Genomic DNA, 19312 nt, shown 5'->3' with positions numbered 1-19312 from the left:
ACAAGCGGCGCACACCGTCTTTGAAAGGTTTATTGATGCAAACATCAAGGGGCTGAAGCACCGAAGTGAGTCCACCCGGAATGACGGCGATCTCGGTGCGCAGCTCCTTGAGTTTCCGACGAACGTTCTCTCCCAGGTGGCCGCGAAAACTATCGAGAACAAGGAGAGACGGGAGAAGCAGGGCGCCAGGGCGTCGTCCCCAGACAGTCTGCACCCAGTCGACCATCAGATCGGCCGTCATCCACCCTTTCTCCTGAGCCCGCACGTGTATTCCGGCTGGGAAGTTGGCCTTCGGCACGGTTTTTCGCTTGAAAATAACGTACGGTGGCAACTTCCGGCCGTCTGCCGTGACAGCCAGCATGACCGTGAAGCGCTGCTTTTCGGCGCCTGTCGTTTTAACTAGCACGCTACGTGCTCCCCTGTCATTGACAGTCCGACTCATCGGCATGTCGAAATTGATGGGTGTTTGGTCGGCGTTCCCGATTTGTGAGAGAACGAATTCTCGGTCCCGCCGCAGGCGTATAACGAACTTGTGAAAATCCACTACCTTATTTTCGTAGCAAGGAGGAAGCCGCTGGCAAAGTGATGTTCGTCTCCTCAAGCACAGTCCGTTGCGCCGCATAAAGCGCGTCGTCCACCCATTGCTCGCTTTAAACGCCGTGGGAGCGATGCCATGCTTCCTGGCTGTGGCTCGCGCTTGCGTCTGGATCATTTCGTGCGAAACGACACAGCCGTCGTTTCGTAGGTCCCGGACATATTTTAAGACCTCCTCTTCGACAGCAGGAAACTTCCCGGTCTTTGGTCCCCTGAAGGAACGTCGCTCCCTATTTGTAGCGCGGAGCTTGTCATGCTGCTTCCGCCAGTAGCGCACACGTACTTCATCAATTCCGAAATGCCTACCGGCAGCACGATTCCCGTGTTCAAGTGCGTACTCCACAGCCTGTAGCTTGAAACCGGCCGTGTAGCTCACATTTCGGCCCATCGTCCACGACAAAACGCAACACAGGCTTAGAAAGAACTTACAACGAGGTGAGAATGGGCAGTGGGCAGCATGGCATGACTTCTGAGGCGAAAAAAAAAAGTAGGGCTATGATGCTACGATGACAACAATGCTAAAACTCGCGTCACCGTCTTGCATCGTTTTGATTGGCTGTCCTACCCGGCCTCGGAAATTCCGCCGCTTCGGTGGTAGATGGCGTTATCTTCTGCAAGCTGCAAGCTGCAAGGCTTGCGACCACCCGATGCAAAAGGGAAAGCCACAGTTTCACCATCATCATCATCATATCCCCGCGCGCTCCCGCACCGCCGCATTAGACATTTAGATGATTCGCTCGCTGGATTTCAAGCAAGACGGACGTGCCGGCCGCGATGTCCTGGATTACTCCTCGTACCTCTCGCTGATCGGCGCCCCGTGACGGTCGCCTCGCCCGCTATGCCGTGCGCCGCTCATCGTCGGGGCCTTCGCCGCTTCGCCGATGTTGTGCATCGTGCCTCTGGCTGTGTTTCGTGGTCCTGTCCCTGAACTCCCGTGATCGTCTCCCACATCTTTCCTGTCCTCTTTTCTCTTCGTTGGATGGATGGCTTTATCACTTCTCTCTCTATTTTTTCCTACTATTCTTTCATTCCCTCCTTACCCCCACCCCTACAAGGCACTGCGCCGTGTCGCCTGAAGGCAGACAGAAATTAGGTGCCTTTTTCCTTTCCTCAATAATCACAGAAGATGCCGCCGGCTCCGCAAAGCTTCGTATTTGTGTGACCGTGGGATGGCGTGGGCAGTTTTGCTGTTAGGTAGCCTACACGACCGGTCGTGTAAGCTCCCTACGCTGTGTGCTTGTGAGCCGCGATGTCTCTACACTCGAACCGTTCGTGAATACTGCTGCGGCGTGCGGATACTTACTTCAAAAACAATACAAAAAGAGAGGGACCGCGCCGCGCACAGATAGAAAAACTAACAAAACGGTGCGCTACCGCGGGCGGAAGGGAGGGGGGAAGCAAACCGAGGGGGGCCGGCGTAATAAAGGAAAAAAAAGGAAGGAAGAAAGATAAGATCAACGGACGAGGAAGCGCCGCGCGTTGGTTCGTGGGACTGCAGCGGATGAAAGTTAGGGGTGCGTTTATTACGCGGGGAAAAAAAAAATCCCAATTTTGACGACTAAAGTTGAGGGTGCGTTTATTATGCGAGTGCGTTCATTACGCGAGTAAATACGGTATGTAGGCCCTAGTAAACTATGTCAAAGTCTATGACATAATGGCGTCAATTCAAGGTGGCTTACCAACCGCATTTTCTTTTCGCATGTTTTCCCACTTACGAAGAGTCTTGCCATGGCAAACGTGGCAATTTTCGTATTGTGAAAGGGTAATTTACCGAGAGAAAAAAAATCTATTTTCTCTTTAGTGTCCCTTCAAGGGTTAAAATGAGATATCAAACTTTTTAGTATAATGAGTGGTATGCACAATTACTTGAAATAACTATGTCATTACGCTACGAATCTGGCTGCTAAAGGTAATGCTGCCTCCGATGTAACTGTTGCAGTTGAAATTACGCATTCAGTGTTTACATAAAAGTCTGTTGTAAAGTACTTGGATTTTACATACTCTCTTTACAACAGACCAAAATCCTCTTCACTATGAAGGTCTGTTGTAATGAGGTTATACTGTACGAACTGACCATATTAGAGGCAGCTATGCAGCAGTTCCGTTTAAAGGGGTACTGACACAAAAATTTTGGCCTCGAGTTTTTTTTGCTGCATATGTGTTGCTGGGCGCCTGTTAGTCATAACACGGCACATCGTTTGCTGCAGTGCACGACAGATAATTAATTACAGGCTCCTCATTACAGACCAGCGCAACTTTCGGTATCAAGAACGGCAAGCCTCCTGGTGCAACTATCACCACCTAGCGGGTGCAGCGCCCGATCACGTCAGCACAGAGAACTGTGACGCACTTCCGCGCGGTTCGCGAGCAGCCGCCGAAAAGTAGGCTGCTGGAGCGAATGCGGCAAAAAAAACATGGCGGCTATGACGTCATCATAACTTGTTGCAGCGTGGTCACGTGAGGGAAGTAGGGGGTCCCCAAGGGTCCCCTTTGAGGGCGTCAGTAGCGTGAGGATGTCGATTGCTCATGCAAACTTCAAAATTAATTTAAAATAATTTCCAAGCTATATTCACTGTAGGTATTTTGCAATGATATATGCATTTTACCGGAATCGATCCCGCTGGCTATCTCGGTCGTGAAATATTGTCAGTACACCTTTAAAGGAACCGACAACCAATTTTCATGGTACCCATTTTCTTCAGCGCAGCGGAAAGCTCACCAGTCAGAGTGCCTAATCATGAAATGGTAACGTGGAAAACTCCGCGAAACATTTGTAATCAGAATTTTTCCATCTGCGGCAAATATGAAGTCATTATACACACGAGACAACATATGCTGCAAACAATGAGCACGAGAGCAGTTCGTGTTCGAGCACAGTGAGTTAGTGTGCACGCGTGCACTTCGCGCGTATGTGCCGCGGCTCGACATGGTCCATTGGCGGCCGCGAAGGCAGCGCCGCTTCTCACCGTGCAGCTCCTTTTACCTCGTAAGCAGCACAGAATTGAGTGGGACTGGATAATAATATACATACTCTAACATTGAGGACTAATTATGGCCCGCATGACAGCATCAGACTACGTACAGCAAAGTGATTGACTTCACAATCCAGCGTCAAGGCTCTTCCGCTAGGCTGCGCGACATACCGGTTTTTGTTACTTTTACGCACAATTTAAAAATATAAATCCTATTCGCAACGCGAGAAGGATGCTGGAATCTGTCACTATATTTTACAGTCTTTTCATTTATACCAGGATCTAATCCACGTTCTGGCCTGTTGTCGGTCCCTTTAAGAGATTTTCATTTACTCAATGTATTGTGCAAAACAGTTATCTCCTTTGGGATATCTGCATTGCCAGAGAAACGTTGCAAAAGAAAGTGCTAACATTACATTATTGAGCAGGATTTCACTGCACTAATATTGAAAACTTGCTGGCACATGCTACACATTTTCAAGAAAAGTGCTAAAAGCTTCAAATATTGAAAAAAAATAATGATATCGCTTCAGCCCAATCATTTACTAAGGACACGTTTTTGCTGTCAGAGAGGGCAACAACTCATTGCAGCAACATCATCGATAAAGACTCTCAAACTCACCAGCCCCGTGTAGAGATTGTAGACGTGCAGTTCTCCAACCAAGGTGCCAAGGAAAAGATACTGAGAGCCAGCCTGCAGTGAGAATATAACGCAGGTAGATTGAAATGCAGGGCAAAGCAGCCAATGAAGTGTTCACAAAGAAACGAGTATGCAATTAGCTTAACTGTAGCACTTAAGTTAAAGAGAGCACTAGCTCATGCTTCAGAAAGCACTCAACTCGGGCAAATAACAGCATCACGGACAAATGAAATGCAAGTGGTTAAAGGAGTGCCGATACGATTTCGAGATATTGCATAGGGACATTTTTAATTTCCTTGGCGTGCAGTGATAACGCTCTCCACACACTGAAGCCAGACAACACGTGTAAAATATTTTAATTTGATTTTTAAAGTTTGTCGCTCAGCATCTTCGAGCCAGCCCCCATGCAATAGACATTATCCCGATGAGTCAACACAGACCGACAGGTTTGTGAATTCAGCGTCCTGCACGCCACCAATATCGCTGAAATCGCTGTCAGAGTCTCGGACGACAATTCACTTATCATTGTTTACGTGTACCAGGTGCAACTGACAGCAGACAACAAAGCTGCTGCTAGTACATCACTGGTTGCTGTCCCCACATGACTTAGACTAACACATCACTGTGAAACCGCCCCCTCGATATCAAAACCAAAATAGTTTTTTAAGGTAGAGGTATTAAAAATACATTCAATGCGTTCAGAGGCACCACGATAGTTCTCAAAATTCGCATCAGTACTCCTTTAACATGTGAGGTGTTATTATGAAGCTTGAGAGCAGCACTTCGCACTGTTCTGTGTTTAAGCTTGTGCGAATAGTAATTTTAGGTTCGAAGCGAATAGTGATTTAGTCGAATAATTTCAAATCGAATTCAAATAGTATCTATCACATATTACAGTGCAGACCACTTATAACTAGAGCTGTGCGAATAGCAAAATTTTGGGTGCGAAGCGAATTCGAATAATAAAGATTGAGTGCGAATCGAATCGAATAATTTCGAATATTTTTCGAATATTTCTCAAACATTTTTCGAATAATTCGAAGTGAAATTACAGAAAAAGTTGCAGAGAATCCCTAAGTATGTTCTTGTGAGATAGCAACATGAAAGTGTTTCTTTTCGCTAGGTTGAAGCACTGGTCGGGTGGTGTTTCATAGTTGTCTTATCAAGAATGAGGCAATGTAGAGGCCGAATTGTATTTATGACATGATTTGGTGCAACCAAAGTGTTGCCGACAACACTTTACACGTGGTAGGCAAAGATGCCATTTCCTCAGCCCCTCCTCCTCTTTCAACTTCTGTGGAAGCCCAACTGATGTGGTGGACAAGGGTGTGCTCCCTTCAAGTCCGGAGTTCCAAATCTGCCTCGTAGACGTCGATATATAAGAACATCTGAAATTTTTGATGCTAAAAAGCTTCGGCTTCCAGTTTTTCGGACTTCTTGCCCAAATTTCAGGTCCTAAACAGCATTATTTGAGCCCCCAACTCTGCCACATCTTTCATCTCCATATTGCAACCAGCGTTTTCTTGAGTTAATGCATTTGCGACCGTAGCGGAGTTCGAAAGGCAGCTTTGCCGCAGTACGGGGGTGTGATGAGGTGAAGCATACTGAAAATCTAGGGACCACTTCCAATCACACGTTGACTGTCTCTTGCCTAAGTTCGACCGTAACCGAGCTTGAAAAGCAGCTTTGCCGCAATACGAGAGTGTAATGAGGTGAAGCATATTGAAAATCTGAAGGGGTCAGTTTCAACCGGACGTTGACTGCATTTGTCTTTGGGAAGTTCGAATAGTTCGAATAGTAAAATATCAGTGCGAATCGAATCGAATAGCAAACACTATTCGAAAAATATTCGAAATTTCGAATATTCGCACACCCCTACTTATAACGTAACCGCATATAGTGCAGGACCGGTTATAATGCGGTCTTTTTCGGCTCCCGTTCACCCTCCCATAGAACCGCATGTATACGCATACCGCTTATTGTGCAGTCCCCCAAGATGAAATACCGTTTATAATGCGGTTGCGGGAAAATATTTCTGACAAACGCGGTAGCGAGTGCGGTTCTCAAAGGAGGTACGCCGCTGGGGAGGGAGCGACGAGGTCGTTACGAAGGGCGAGGGCACGCACAGTGAACGAACGAGGGGCGGAGGGAGGAAAAAGACCGCGGCAGCGCTGTGCGGGCTCGCCGAGTGGGGAAGGATGGTGGTTGCGCACGCGACGGAGTAAGCTTTGCACCGGCGGCGGCAAGGCTCCGTGGCCGCTTGCCGGCAGCGCGTTACGCGTGGAACGTACGATCGCGTCCTCATCAAGTGCGCTTTAAAGTAAGTTTCCTGTCGGGAAAAGCGTCGTCGTTATCACACTTGCTACAGATATCGCGTTTGCGACCTCGTCCGCAAATTGAAAAGTTTTGCGGCTTCATGACGCGAGCTTTCGCCTTTTCTGCCAGTGCGCGGACTTAAACGAGCTTGGCGGGCTTTTGTCGCCGTTGATCTCCCGGCCGCGAACACAAACTTCGTATCACGCGCGCTGTTCTTAAGTTAGTGCTTGAGTGCGATCTTTTCGACGTCCGATCTTCATGTTGTCTTGGACACTTCCCACGACAACATGCTGAACGGCACGCTAGGCCTAATCAGCGTTGGTTGCTTTTCGGTAGCGGTCGCGGGCGATAAAAGTTGCGGTTTGGTGCGGAATCAACGAAACTTTTTGCGATGGCTGCACTTGAAGGGAAGAGAATCATATAGTTAATGAAAACGAGGGCATGGTTGCCACATGCAACTCTCGAATTGTGGTTCCGGATTCGATTGCAATGTCTTGGACATCGCGTGCGCGCCCGTGAAATCGAACGATCGGTACCATCGGTACCGCTCAGCACGTGAAATTTCGGTCGCGATTCGACATGGTTTCTGTGTAATGCGCATACCTCGAGGTGGCCTGAAACGTAGTCGGCGAATTTCTGCGATGGCACTTTGTTTTGTTTGCTTTTTTCCCCCGTGTTCATTTCGTTGGCAATGCAGGTCTTTGGCGGTTAATTTTTGAACATTCAGACATTTAAGTGGTTGTAAGTGCCCCAAATCGCATATGTCGATTATCGGACACGTGAGGCTACATGCTCAACACGTTTTGCGCAAGTGCAGCCTTGAAGAAGGTTGTTTTGGTTATAGTGCGGTACCGCTTATAGTGCGGATATTCGCGACTCCGGCGACTTACGTTATAAGCGGTCTATACTGTATAAAGAAAAAAGAGCGTATTTGTCATGACCTAACTAATCTGCACAATACATTTTAAAATTGAAACAAGGCATGTGCAAATGCCATTCTTTTTGGTTCAAAGGGAAGTGGAAGCAACACTGAATAGGAGCAGGATTTGACTTTCGGTAGAACGCAAGTGATAACCTCTAAAATATGTTACATTTTAAAGTGTACTTAGGCTATAAGCCAGTATAACAAGCTTTTAAACTTAAAAAATTATGAATGAGAGGGTAATATGTTCATTTAACCTTGAAGTGGGGCTTCGCGGCAGTGCTGATTTCCCCTGGATAGGTGTATTCACGGCACAGCACCTCTCCACTGCAGTGAAACCCCCTTTACAAAGGGTTTCATGCGGTTTATGTCTATTCATTCATTTCCAATACTACTTCGAAATTTCGGATAATTTAAATTCGTGCCGAAGCGAATTTGAATACTGTAATATTCGTTCGAATATTCGAAGTGCTAAAATATTTGCACAAGCCTAGTGTTCAACTTTCAAAAGTGCTGTGGCTAAAGCACACAAACCAAAATCATGCTGACATTACATGCAAAACAGCAAAGGCGGGAACAAAACACTGCATTCTAGTCACTTGGCTCTTTTATTTGGCCACTCATTTTGGTGCCCAAAATGAGTGGCCACATAAAAAAAGACGACCAGAATGACCTTGAACAATCTTCAGGAAAAAAACAAAAAATAAACCTGCCAGCCAAACAAATGCTTGGCATTTACAAAAAGGCATAAGCGAGGAAACTCACCGAGAACGCACAGCAAGAGTAGCTGCTTGTGCCATCGGGGTCTCGGAAAGTTCGCACCGAACGAAACCTGCAATGCAAGAAATGATTGTGAGCTCAACAGATCACGTCTCACATCAAGAGACAAGTTGCAGATTTACAATTTCTACAGCAGCAGGCTCATTAACAGTACAGCCATACCCAGATATATGGAATCTTAAGGGAATCACGAAAGAGTTCTATATATAGGTAACTTGATACATTAGATATTTTGTATATCGAAAATATATTCCAGGTGATTTTACAACTGTTCAGTACAAACAATAATTCGCTATATGAGGGTTTCATATACAGTTAAACCTGCTTATAACGAACCTCGATACAACGAATTCCTCGATATTACGAAGTTTTTCTATTCCCCACCGTTACTCCATAGAAGCACATGTATTTGCGACCTCTATGTAACAAAGCGGCGGCGAGATACACCCTTAACGAATTTTCGCTGTCGCCAATCTAGAAATTTTGCCCCGATTTTTTTTTTTATTTTGGCACAAGCAGGAGCTGCATGCATCTTCTGTGGTTGCCCAGCGACGACGGAGCGCAAAGCAGTGTTGTCGTGTATGGCGCACTCAAAGCCCCGGTGACTGCGAGGGCTCGTTTGTGTGTGCAGGTGGGTGTGAGGCGGGCAAGCGGGTGGCCTACACACTCTTCTTGCGGCTGCAGGAGCATTGTAAATATAGCAAGATCGGTGCTGGCTCAACTCCCACTGCGAGACTTTGCGAGTTGGTGGGTTTGTAAGGCTGGCGCAGTGTCACCAGTCTAAGTAAATATCCCGTGCCTGAATAAATGCTCCTGTGCTCCATTGCCTGAGGTAAGGAACCTTGCTGGAACAACATATACAGCTAACATTGCTGCGTCGGCACGACTGGATCCATTGCAGCCTTGAAAATTCGTTATAAATGTATATTCATAACACTGCATCTATGACAAGACTATTTTTCATTTACTTCATTATAACCGATAATTTGTTATATCGTGTTCGTTATATCGAGGTTTGAGTGTACTTTACAATGCCGTTGCACTTGTAGAAGCTTGGGTCTAAGCGCTGCCTGTTGGTGAAAAGTGGCCGGCTGTGGCGTCACGATGACATGACGACGCCATTGGCTGGAGGGGGTTCCTCTGATGGCAAAAAGCCGCTTTTTTCTTGACTTGTACCCGAGTATAACTAGATCACACGAAGTTGTGAATCCGGCGCTAGATTTGAAATGTGCATGCTTGTAACTGATTGGTCAGAGCGAGATCACGTGACCTGTTGGCTCAGCCAATGGCACTTCAGTGGGCGCCCACTACTACTACTACTAATACTACAGCATATGTTAGGCAAGACAGCTTCACTGTAACAGATAACTTACATTCAAAAGCCCTCTGAAAGCAAAACTGGCACCTTTTTTTTTTTTTTTTGCATTAGCTCCACTTTCAGTAAGCGACTAGGTAATACCTTGGTCAGATCGGAGAACCCAGCCTGGGTGCTAAAAGAAAAAAAAATGTGCTGGTACTCACCGGCTGTAGACAAACTTTCGGTGAAGCTTGGCGCCGTCCAATCCACCGGCCGGGGGAAACACCTGGCAGCGCTGCAGCCTGGCTGCCATACTCACGGGTGCAGCATTACGGTACTGAGGCTCTGGACACCGGTGTGGCCTGAACGAAGAACGCATGCATGCGTACTCAATGAATGACTCGCAGCAGATCGACTCAATGACCAAGCTTCAAAATTCAGGAAACATGAAAATAGAAAAAGTTTGGGAGCCACTGCCCAATTGGGAAAATGGGGGCAAGCGAAGCTTGGCGTGTGCGTGCCTGACATGTATTTTTCTTTTTTTTCCCCCCAGTCAAATTGTGCAACGCTCCCTCCAAACTTTTTCCTTCCTCCATACCAGGCATTGGACTTTCATCCACATGCTTAGCAGCACAACACTTCAGTTCCTACAAGCAACAATGACAATCATACTTTTATATCCAGGCAACAATGAAATGACAACCTCAATAAAAGATCAGATTGCCATATCAGAAACAGCTGATCGCCAGCAAGCCCGCTATTGAAAGAGCATCAGTTATTGAAAAACGGTGCATAAAAATGTATACCTTTGAGGGCCGGCACACCATTGAGGGCTGTATTTCTTTACACTTGCCAGTGCCAGGTTCAAATGACATTAATGGCGTTCCCGCGTTTAGGTGGCAGTTTTCATAGCTGCCCATTTGAACTGCAATATGTCGGTTTTGTAATCAAGACGCGCAACGGGTGCTTTGATACCGTATTTACTCGCGTAATGATCGCACTCGCGTAATGATCGCACCCCTAAATTTTGTCGTCTAAATTCAATTTTTTTTCCCCCCGCGTAATGATCGCACCCCAAACTTGCCGCATCGATATGTCGTGTGCCAAGTCTAGCCGATGATCATCGCGTTTATCATCTGTCGAATATTGCGCTAATAACTCTTCAAAACTCGCCAAGTGAACTGCACGCACCAAACATATTCGTAATTTCTGCCCGCCGTTGGCGGAAACGTGCCATTTAGGATTGCAGTAAAGGCAAATGCCGCAGTTTTCACTGAATGCCTGCCATGTGTTTTATGTCTGTGGCAGCTGAACGCGCCCATCTTTGTTTCTGTGATCTGAAAGCAGGCATCACTACGCTAATGCCGTAAATTTACTGATTTAAATGAAAGCATTCCTTATTTAGACGGAAGAAACTGTTTTGACGCGCGTGACGTACTCACAACCTCCATGACTGACGAAAAGAAGAAAAAAAAATGCGGTCGCTTCGCTCTGTGGGCCGCCATGTTTGTTTTGATATCCCACACTGTTACAGCGGCGGCCGCCTGTTGGTTGACCTGTTGTCATCCCGCAGCAACAAGCTGCCGACGCATTCCCATAATTCCTGAAAAAGCCGTGTCGCCGCCATCCCAGCCGCCCGTCACGGCGTCGCCTGACACCACGTTTTTTTGGCTGTGCTTTGTGATCGTCTGTTGAAGCGCCGTTTCACCATGGGGCGGTATGCGAGCTTTACTGCCGCGTTCAGGCTGAAGGCGCTTGATTACGCGCTAGAGCACGGCAACCGCGCTGCCGGCAGACATTTCGGCGTCGACGAAATCCGGATCCGATATTGGAAAAAACAGCGCGAGAAGCTCATGGCAACGAACAGCACGCGCCGGGCTTTCCGCGGACCCAAAACGGGCAAGTTCCCTGACATTGAAAAGGCAGTCCTCGAATACGTGAGGGACACGCGCAAAGACGGTTGTGCCGTGTTGTTAGACAAGGTACGGACGCAGGCGCGCACAGTTTCCCGGAGGCTCGGAGTAGCCACAAAGGACTTTCGCGCCAGTTCCGGCTGGACGACACGCTTCATGCGGCGGAATGGACTGTCGCTGAGGCGGCGGACGTCGTCGTGCCAGCGACTTCCATCCGCGTACGAAGACAAGGTGATCGATTTCCACAGGTTCGTCACGAGGATACGCCAGAAGAACGGTTTCCTGCTGTCACAGATAGGCAACGCCGACCAACGCCGTTGACGTTTGACATGCCACGAAGCACTACTGTGAACGAGAAAGGTGCTCGAAGTGTCCTCGTGAAAACGTGTGGTGCGGAGAAGCAGCGGTGCACCGTGATGCTCGCAGTGACGGCAGACGGGCGGAAGCTGCCGCCGTATGGTATTTTGAAGCGGAAAACAATTCCGAAGGGAAACTTTCCCCGTGGCATCCACATCCGCGCTCAAGCGAAAGGGTGGATGACGGCCGACCTCATGGTCGATTGGATCAAGACGGTTTGGGGGCGAAGAGCAGGAGCGCTTCTGCTTCCTTCACTTCTTGTGCTGGACAGCTTCCGAGGCCATCTCGTTGACAGTGTCCGTACCGAGCTGAAGGAGCGGCGCACGGAAATCGCAGTGATCCCTGGGGGTCTAACTTCGCTGCTACAGCCTCTGGACGTGTCACTGAACAAACCGTTCAAGGACAACGTCCGGAAGCTGTACACAGAGTGGATGGCGGCGGGCTACCACGATTTCATGCCAAGTGGCAAAATCAGGAGACCCTCCGTGGAAGTCCTCTGCTCATGGATTCTCGAAGCGTGGAGTACCATTTCCGACGAGGTGGTCGTCAAGAGCTTTAAGAAGACTGGCATTTCCAACGCGCTCGATGGGACAGAAGATGACCGTCTGTGGGACAGTGAAGACACTGCCGGTTCCGACAGGGAATCGTGCGGCAACGACACTGACGCCAGTGACGCTTCGGACTCGGAATGAACGTTAGGGGGTCAGAGAGTTACAAAATAAAAGGGCAGTGTGCCATGCATGTAGCTCCTGCGTAATGCGTGCATTTTATTACAAAGGTAAGCCTTACTCTACTTTTATTTTTGGTTATGTTCATGATAGCTATCGTAAGAATTCTGATTAGAGACTTCTTTGCGTTTTCGGTGCTCAGAATATTTTTTCACAGAAAATTTACCCCGTGTAATGATCGCACCCCGAAGTTGGCATCAATTTTTGTGAAAAAAAAAGTGCGATCATTATGCGAGTATATACGGTATGTGCAAGAGGCATTGCCTGCCAGCTGTGGGCTATACGTACATTTAGGTGTAGCCTTACGACCGGTGTTTGGTTGACGGCCATTTCGCAGGGCGACTGGCATACGTCATTTTTTTTGTTTTGCAAAAAATAAAACAGGTGCTTAGTTTGCGTGAACACATCGCTTACGGTGCACAATGACTGAAGCATGCAGTGTAGGGTCCGCAGGCGGTTTATGCCGCTCATGGGGGGGTGTGGAGGAATCGCGAGACTATGTGTTATTGGGAGCTTTACATCAGTAGCAATGGCCTTTGGTATTAAAGATAACCGGCCAATGTGGACAGTGTTAATACTGTGGTTGCGCACTGAAAAGTGTCATCACCCCCCCCCCCCTTTTCATTGTCTTCATGCTAAAAACAAGTTAGGGACTCCGCGGCACTCTGGAAAAGCAGTTGGAGTTCCCCAAGCAGCAGGGTGTCTACCGAGTTGACTTTTCTAAATTCCCTGAGTTTTCCAAGTTTTCCCTGAGTGTTTTTGCTAAAATTCCCTGAGTGAAGCAGAACTTTGTTTTACGTCAAGATGGGTAGAGACCATATCACTCGGTGACGTCACTCTCTAATACGCACGTTAGAAAATAAAAACGACTTAATCCCATTTGAATAGTACACAGAACAGTTAAACCTCAATATAGCGAAGTTGGTAAAAGCGGAAACTCACTTCGTTAAACTGAAATTCGACCTTTCATGCAAGGCATAGCTACTGAAGGATTAATCTTAAACTGAAAATGCCACAAGAATGGTAGACTAATATGGCAACATGAAAAACGCTTTTTTTATTTTTTGCGTGAAAAAGAAAACAATTTTGTTGAGCCTGAGGTGCAGCAATCACAGACAGATGCCTTGCCAGAGTGTCACATGTAAACACGAAACAAATGCGGGTTTAATGCACTGTGGAATTGCGCTTGTTCTGCTGCTGCGGGTTGTTGTCAAATCCTCGCGCGTTGCCCAGAGCAATGCAACGCCTTTGCTACCATGTTGCCCAGCCGAACCATGTGCTCTCCATGAACGCAAAACATCGAAAACCATCCCACGTTAGAAAAAAAGGGCCACAGTTTCACCGCGAGAGCAAAATAGTAAATCCGATAGCACCAAAGAGGAATTTTATATGAATATAGGCTAGGAGCTCGCTCCTTCAGGAAACGCGGCCGCTGCACTAAGAGAAGTGCCCTAGTGCCCGGATTAAGGTACCTAATGGGGGGGGGGGGTACAAAGGTTGAAGCCCCCGCTCAGCAGTGCATTTTGGTGGGTCACGCATATTTACAACAGCCCAGACGGGATTATGGCGGTGCGTAAGAAGCCTTCGTTGTAGATGTGCATAAGGAGGCAGGAAAAGGTAGAGCGATGAGAGAGGTAGAGAGCAGGGAGAAGATTCTCTTTACCCCTTTTGGGCAGTGGCAGGCAAAGCAACCTGAAAAAGGGGGCAAACTCAACAGGCAGACCGAAAAAGGAGGTGGACGACAGGCACTGAAGGGAGGGGGCGGGGACTGGCTTAAGGAGGGGGGGGATCGTCGCTACGTCCCCCCCCCTTTGAATCCGCCACTGCTATGGCTTCAACGGAAGTTTTGCAATTAGAGCACAACACCTACAAAGGTATGAGCAGTCTGCTGATCCCCACTAAAGATACCGCGGCGGACGCGACCACGCCCGCTGAACAAAGTACGCATTTCCTGTCGAACTCACGCAGCCCCCCCACCTCCCCAACCCTCCGGCTCCTATCTCCACGTGCCCATCGTGCGAAGGAGACTGTCGGCTCGTTTCATCTCTGCTTAAGCCCCGTTCGTCGGCAGCGCTAGCGCGCTTTCACTCGCCCATGGAGCATACGACGCGCGGGGTGATGTAATCGCGATTTGGACTTGATAAGGAAGATCATGGCGAAGGCAAAAAATTCGCGTCGGAGTGTCTATATACAGTAAAACCTCGGTGATACGAATCTTGCGGGGTTACTAAAAGTATTCGCATCATCCGAAATTCGTATCACCAGAAAACATGAAAAATTTGTATGCGACAAGAGAAGGTTGGCATACGTTTTGATTCAGTGTTTCTCAGGGCCGCAGTGACGTCATGAACAGCTCTGAATGATTGCCAGTAAAGTTTTTAGACGTCAACGATCATACTTGTACTCGTAAATATACGGTGCATGCGCGCATGTGTAATTAATCAGCTAGATGTGTTGTGCCCCGTAACCGCTAGTAGCCCCTTCCTAATCTTAGTACGCTTTTCTGCATGACACCAAAGTACTGCGGCGAAAGTGACTTAAGAAGCGCTTTGCACACGACAGATAGAGGCCAAGCTCCTTCGCCAAGACCGTCCGCTTGGTCTCTTGGGGTCTCCGTCCACCTTTAATGGGACTTATGGCGGACCCGCAGCCCAGGTTTCAGTCTTGTTTCATAGAACGTCTGATTGCGGGAACATGGCTTGCATCGACGTGGCAGGCACGTGTTAACACAGTACAAAGACGCTGCTGCCTCGAGCACAGGAGCACGCGTCAACGCGTCCTAAAAAAAAAAGCGCGACGTTAACGTCATCTGTAATCTAAACGCAAAGGCGCCTAAAGGCCTCCAAGATTCGCGTGCATTATCTCGGAGGCAACGAGGCACCGTTGATGGTCGCGCAGCGCACATGCCCGCGCCTGCGCGCGACTGCCACGTCTTCGGCGACAGCGCGGGCAGCACTTGATCGTACCTGTGCGCTAGCGTGCGTTCGTATCACACATCGCGGCATGCAAATCGGTTCGCAACAACCGTGCTCCAATACATTGCAAGCAAATGGGCCTTGGCCGGGACCGCAGAAAAATTCGTATCACCCCGAAGTTCGTACGAGCCGTGATCGTATCACCGAGGTTTTACTGTAATTGCTATCGCAAAAAAAGCAATATAGCTGTGGGCTAAGATCGCATGAAAGCACGGCAACAGCCTGAATTACGGCACATCCGATTATGGTGGAAACGCTACTGTTTTCCGACATTGCGCGCCGAATCGAGCAAATGGGACCCGTGCTGGTGTCGCGAATTTCGGTCGCCGCTATGCCTTGGCTCTGAAAAGTTTTGTAATTCGGCTTTGTAGCAAACATCCATGTGGTGTGGCTGGTAATCGCGAGCTGCAGCCCCCCAAAATATTGGTGGACTGCCTAAAACTTGTTTCAGCAGTGTCCTCATCGGGAAAAAAAGAAAGAAAAAAGCTTTCACTTGCTGTGAGTGGGCCCGTTAGTTACGTTAGCTCTCGCCTGGAAATTTATTCCATTCTTCACTCATCTTTGAAGCTAGGGATCAGAGCGAGTGAGCTCTCCGATAACAGCCAACAAGCGTCGTCTTTTTTCTCGCCGGTCGGGATGGCTTGCCAGATACCAGCCTTGTCGAAGACATCCGCTTCCTGAACGATCGCGATCGCTTGCAAGATAACTCAAGCTCATTACATCTAGTGCTACCGCTTCTACAACTAATCATGCTTGTTACTTGACACGCGGCGATAACAAAAACACCATATCGGGCGCTAACGCACAGCACGCGCGAGAAAGAATACAGAACTACACCGCGCAGTGCGCCACTTCCCCGCAGCCGCAGCGGCCGTTTGATTTAAAAAATGCGTTCACAAAATATCGAGCCAACGCTACCGCGACTTTCGTTGCCTTTCAATAAAGTTACTGTGGATTTTACCTGATGGGAGCACAATTTCCCTGAGTTTTCCCTGAAAATTTCCAGACTACCCAAAATCCCTGAGAATTCCCGGTTTTCCCGGTCGGTAGACACCCTGCCCAAGACTAGAAAAAGTTTGGGAACCCCTTGCTTAGATGTCAGAGTGATTTCCCCAAGAAGACAACAGTCCTGGACAACTTTTTCATCAAATTTTTCCTGTACAGAGTTCTTTCGTACGCTTGTGCTACAAAGAGGTAGATAAAGATTGTTTCACTTTCATTACCTTTGCTTCCACATTACGGGCTTCCCCAGAACTAAATGCTAGATTGCTTCTTTGCCTTAACGAACACTACTTTCCGGTGGTTGCTCATTTTATTTGGACATACAGTCAACTGCCGATTTTTCGGACTCCCTAGGGACCGCGAAATCGTCCGAAAAATCGGGCAGTCCGAAAAAACAAACTCATGCTTTTTTATTCTGCTCAAGCGGTCAAATCGCCACAGCCACGTCCGAAATAGCTTTAATGCCTCCAAGTACAATTATTAGGCATTTTGGTGCGCGCCAAGGCTCTCGCAAATACATTCGGTGCCTGCCGCGAACCCCGCTTAACTACGTACGTGCCAACCGCCACTTTTGCATCTCGTGATTAGCGCCGCTGATAACAGCAAAGCGCGGAATAGATTACGGCTATCTCGCATGAAGCGTTTGTAAACGATGACGCGGAACACAAAGACTGTGGCGGAAGCGCGGACGACTCGCCCGGCTTTCCCCGATGCGTGTGCGCATGTAAACGATGCGTACACACATCGCCGAATCGCCGCCGATACGCAGCATTTGCTGCCGTGTCAAGCCGATCGTTTCTAGTTGTGTGCAGCACATCGCCAACTAAGCTGACGCCGTCACTTTACTGTTGCTATATCGTACGCATGCATTTATCATGAAAGGGTTCGTGACGTGCACTTTGTTCCTGACCGCACACGGGCGCGGCAATGGCGAGCTGGTTTCATCCGCGAAGGCAACACGTCTATGCGGCACACTTAGCGATCTCGCACAAAAAAGTGGCAGCAGGAATGGCGGCACGGCGCATTTGGGTTCTCGCCTATTAAATGCGTGTAGTACGCATGCAACTGCGCTAGGCCACATGCACAATCGAGCAGTTAACTGAAGATGCTTATCGTAAGGGTTGTCAGTGATTAAGCCGTAGTGGCGCGTTTGCCAGCTGCCGCCATCACGCCTCCGTGCATTTCCGCTGCTTATCCTTAACATCGCCGCACGGCGCCGCGATAGCGGCCCCTTTGAATTTCTGTTCTGCTTCACCCCATAACGCTTCAGCATTGCGGCAAAGCTGACTTTCGGACTCTGCTACTGTCTCAAACAGATCGACTGGCGAAAGCGCTGGTTCGAACCTAAGAGATAATAGACGCGGCAGAGGTTGGGGCTTCAAATACTAATGCCTTTCGGACCTTCAATTTGGGCAGAAAGTCCGAAAAATCGGACGCGGAATAGCTTCAGCGTCCGAAATTTTGGACGTTCTAATACATTGAAGTCTATGGTGCTGGTGACGGTGCTGCGAAAGCGTCCGAATTTTCGAGCATGTCCGGAAAATCGGGCGTCCGAAAAATCGGCAGTTGACTGTACATTTCTTTCCATTTTATTTTTCTCACGTTTCACAACCCCTATTACACATCTTTATCTTGTACCCCCTCCTTAATAATAATTTGTGGGGTTTTACACGCACAAACCATGATACGATTATGAGGAATGCTGTAGTGGAGGGCTCTGGAAATTTCGACCATTTGGTGTTCTTTAACTGACATCACACAATACACGCACCTCTAGTATTTCACCTCAACTGAAATGTGGCTGCCGTGGCCGAAATGTACCCCCTTCCTCCCATTACTCCTCCATCCAATCAGACTGTTTCCAACCAGACTTGCAAACACTGTATCACTGCATCTGGATAATAATAACTGCTGGTGTTTATACATGCCAAAACCATGATATGATTACAGGGCACAACACAGTAGGGGGGGCCTCCGGATTTCGACCACCTGGGGTTCTTAAAGGTGCACCTAAATCCAAGTACACGGGTGCTATCGCATATCACTCCCATTGAAATGCGGCCACCATGGCTGGGAATCAAACCCGCGACCTTGAGCTTAGCAGCACAACACCTCTGCCTGCCAAGCTACCGTGCAGGACTGTCCGCAAGGTAAAACTAAACCGGATACTCACACAAACAGCTCGAAGGGTGGGCAGGCCACCACAGGGTTCTTGCATAGTGCGTGCTGGTTGCGGAGGTACTCCTTGACGATCGTGTCCAGTGACAGCGAGTGTGGTGGGTGCGAGGTGGGCATGGTGGAGCCTGTCGAGGTGTACGACAGCCGCTTGAGCACGGGCGATGCCTGGTACGTGCCGCTGCGCTTCTGCAGTGCTGGCATGGACGGCGAGCCAGTCGGTGTCGCTGCATGGTTCTGCAGCTGCCTTGCGACGATGTTAGAGTCTGTGCGGATGGGTGTCACGGCACCATTCTATGCACAAGGCGGGGAAACCAGTGCAACAAAGAGTTAGGCTTCAACGCAGTAATGCTAAAGAAAGTTTCATGCTTTGAGAAAGCCAATAAACATAATAGTAAGGGACGTAAGGTATTTAGGGTGTCGTGGCACAATTAACGCACCTGCTGAACTGTGAACATTCAAGTTTTATAAGTTTTCATAAAAATATCTTACTACTGGACTCTGTTGCCTCACAATATCACCAGCCACAAAAGTTTCTCAAGTTTGTCAACCATAAGCAGAGTAATCGCACAAGCCGAACGCTTTCTCTCGTTCTGCTGCGACAAGCACAATGGAAGCTACAGAGGCGGCGATGGTAAGGA

The 19312-nt window shown here is 48.4% G+C and overlaps 1 protein-coding gene and 1 long non-coding RNA gene across 2 annotated transcripts in view; one reads left to right on the top strand and one right to left on the bottom strand.

Annotated features, from left to right (window-relative positions):
* Positions 1-19312, bottom strand: part of LOC119372492 (DDB1- and CUL4-associated factor 1) — a gene marked incomplete in the record, with an annotated part of 95328 nt that overhangs the window by 16025 nt on the left and 59991 nt on the right. The window contains 4 exon segments of the mRNA XM_049419762.1: positions 4196-4260; positions 8210-8276; positions 9746-9883; positions 18670-18965. Coding sequence (XP_049275719.1) covers positions 4196-4260; positions 8210-8276; positions 9746-9883; positions 18670-18965 — 566 coding nt within the window.
* On the top strand, positions 11225-12536 carry LOC125760096 (uncharacterized). Its single transcript, XR_007417761.1, has 2 exons — positions 11225-11607; positions 12352-12536. It is a non-coding gene; the product is annotated as an uncharacterized LOC125760096 (long non-coding RNA).

Source organism: Rhipicephalus sanguineus, chromosome 10, assembly GCF_013339695.2.
Source record: "Rhipicephalus sanguineus isolate Rsan-2018 chromosome 10, BIME_Rsan_1.4, whole genome shotgun sequence".
Taxonomy (NCBI): domain Eukaryota; kingdom Metazoa; phylum Arthropoda; class Arachnida; order Ixodida; family Ixodidae; genus Rhipicephalus; species Rhipicephalus sanguineus.
This window is presented reverse-complemented; position numbering and strand designations above follow the sequence as displayed.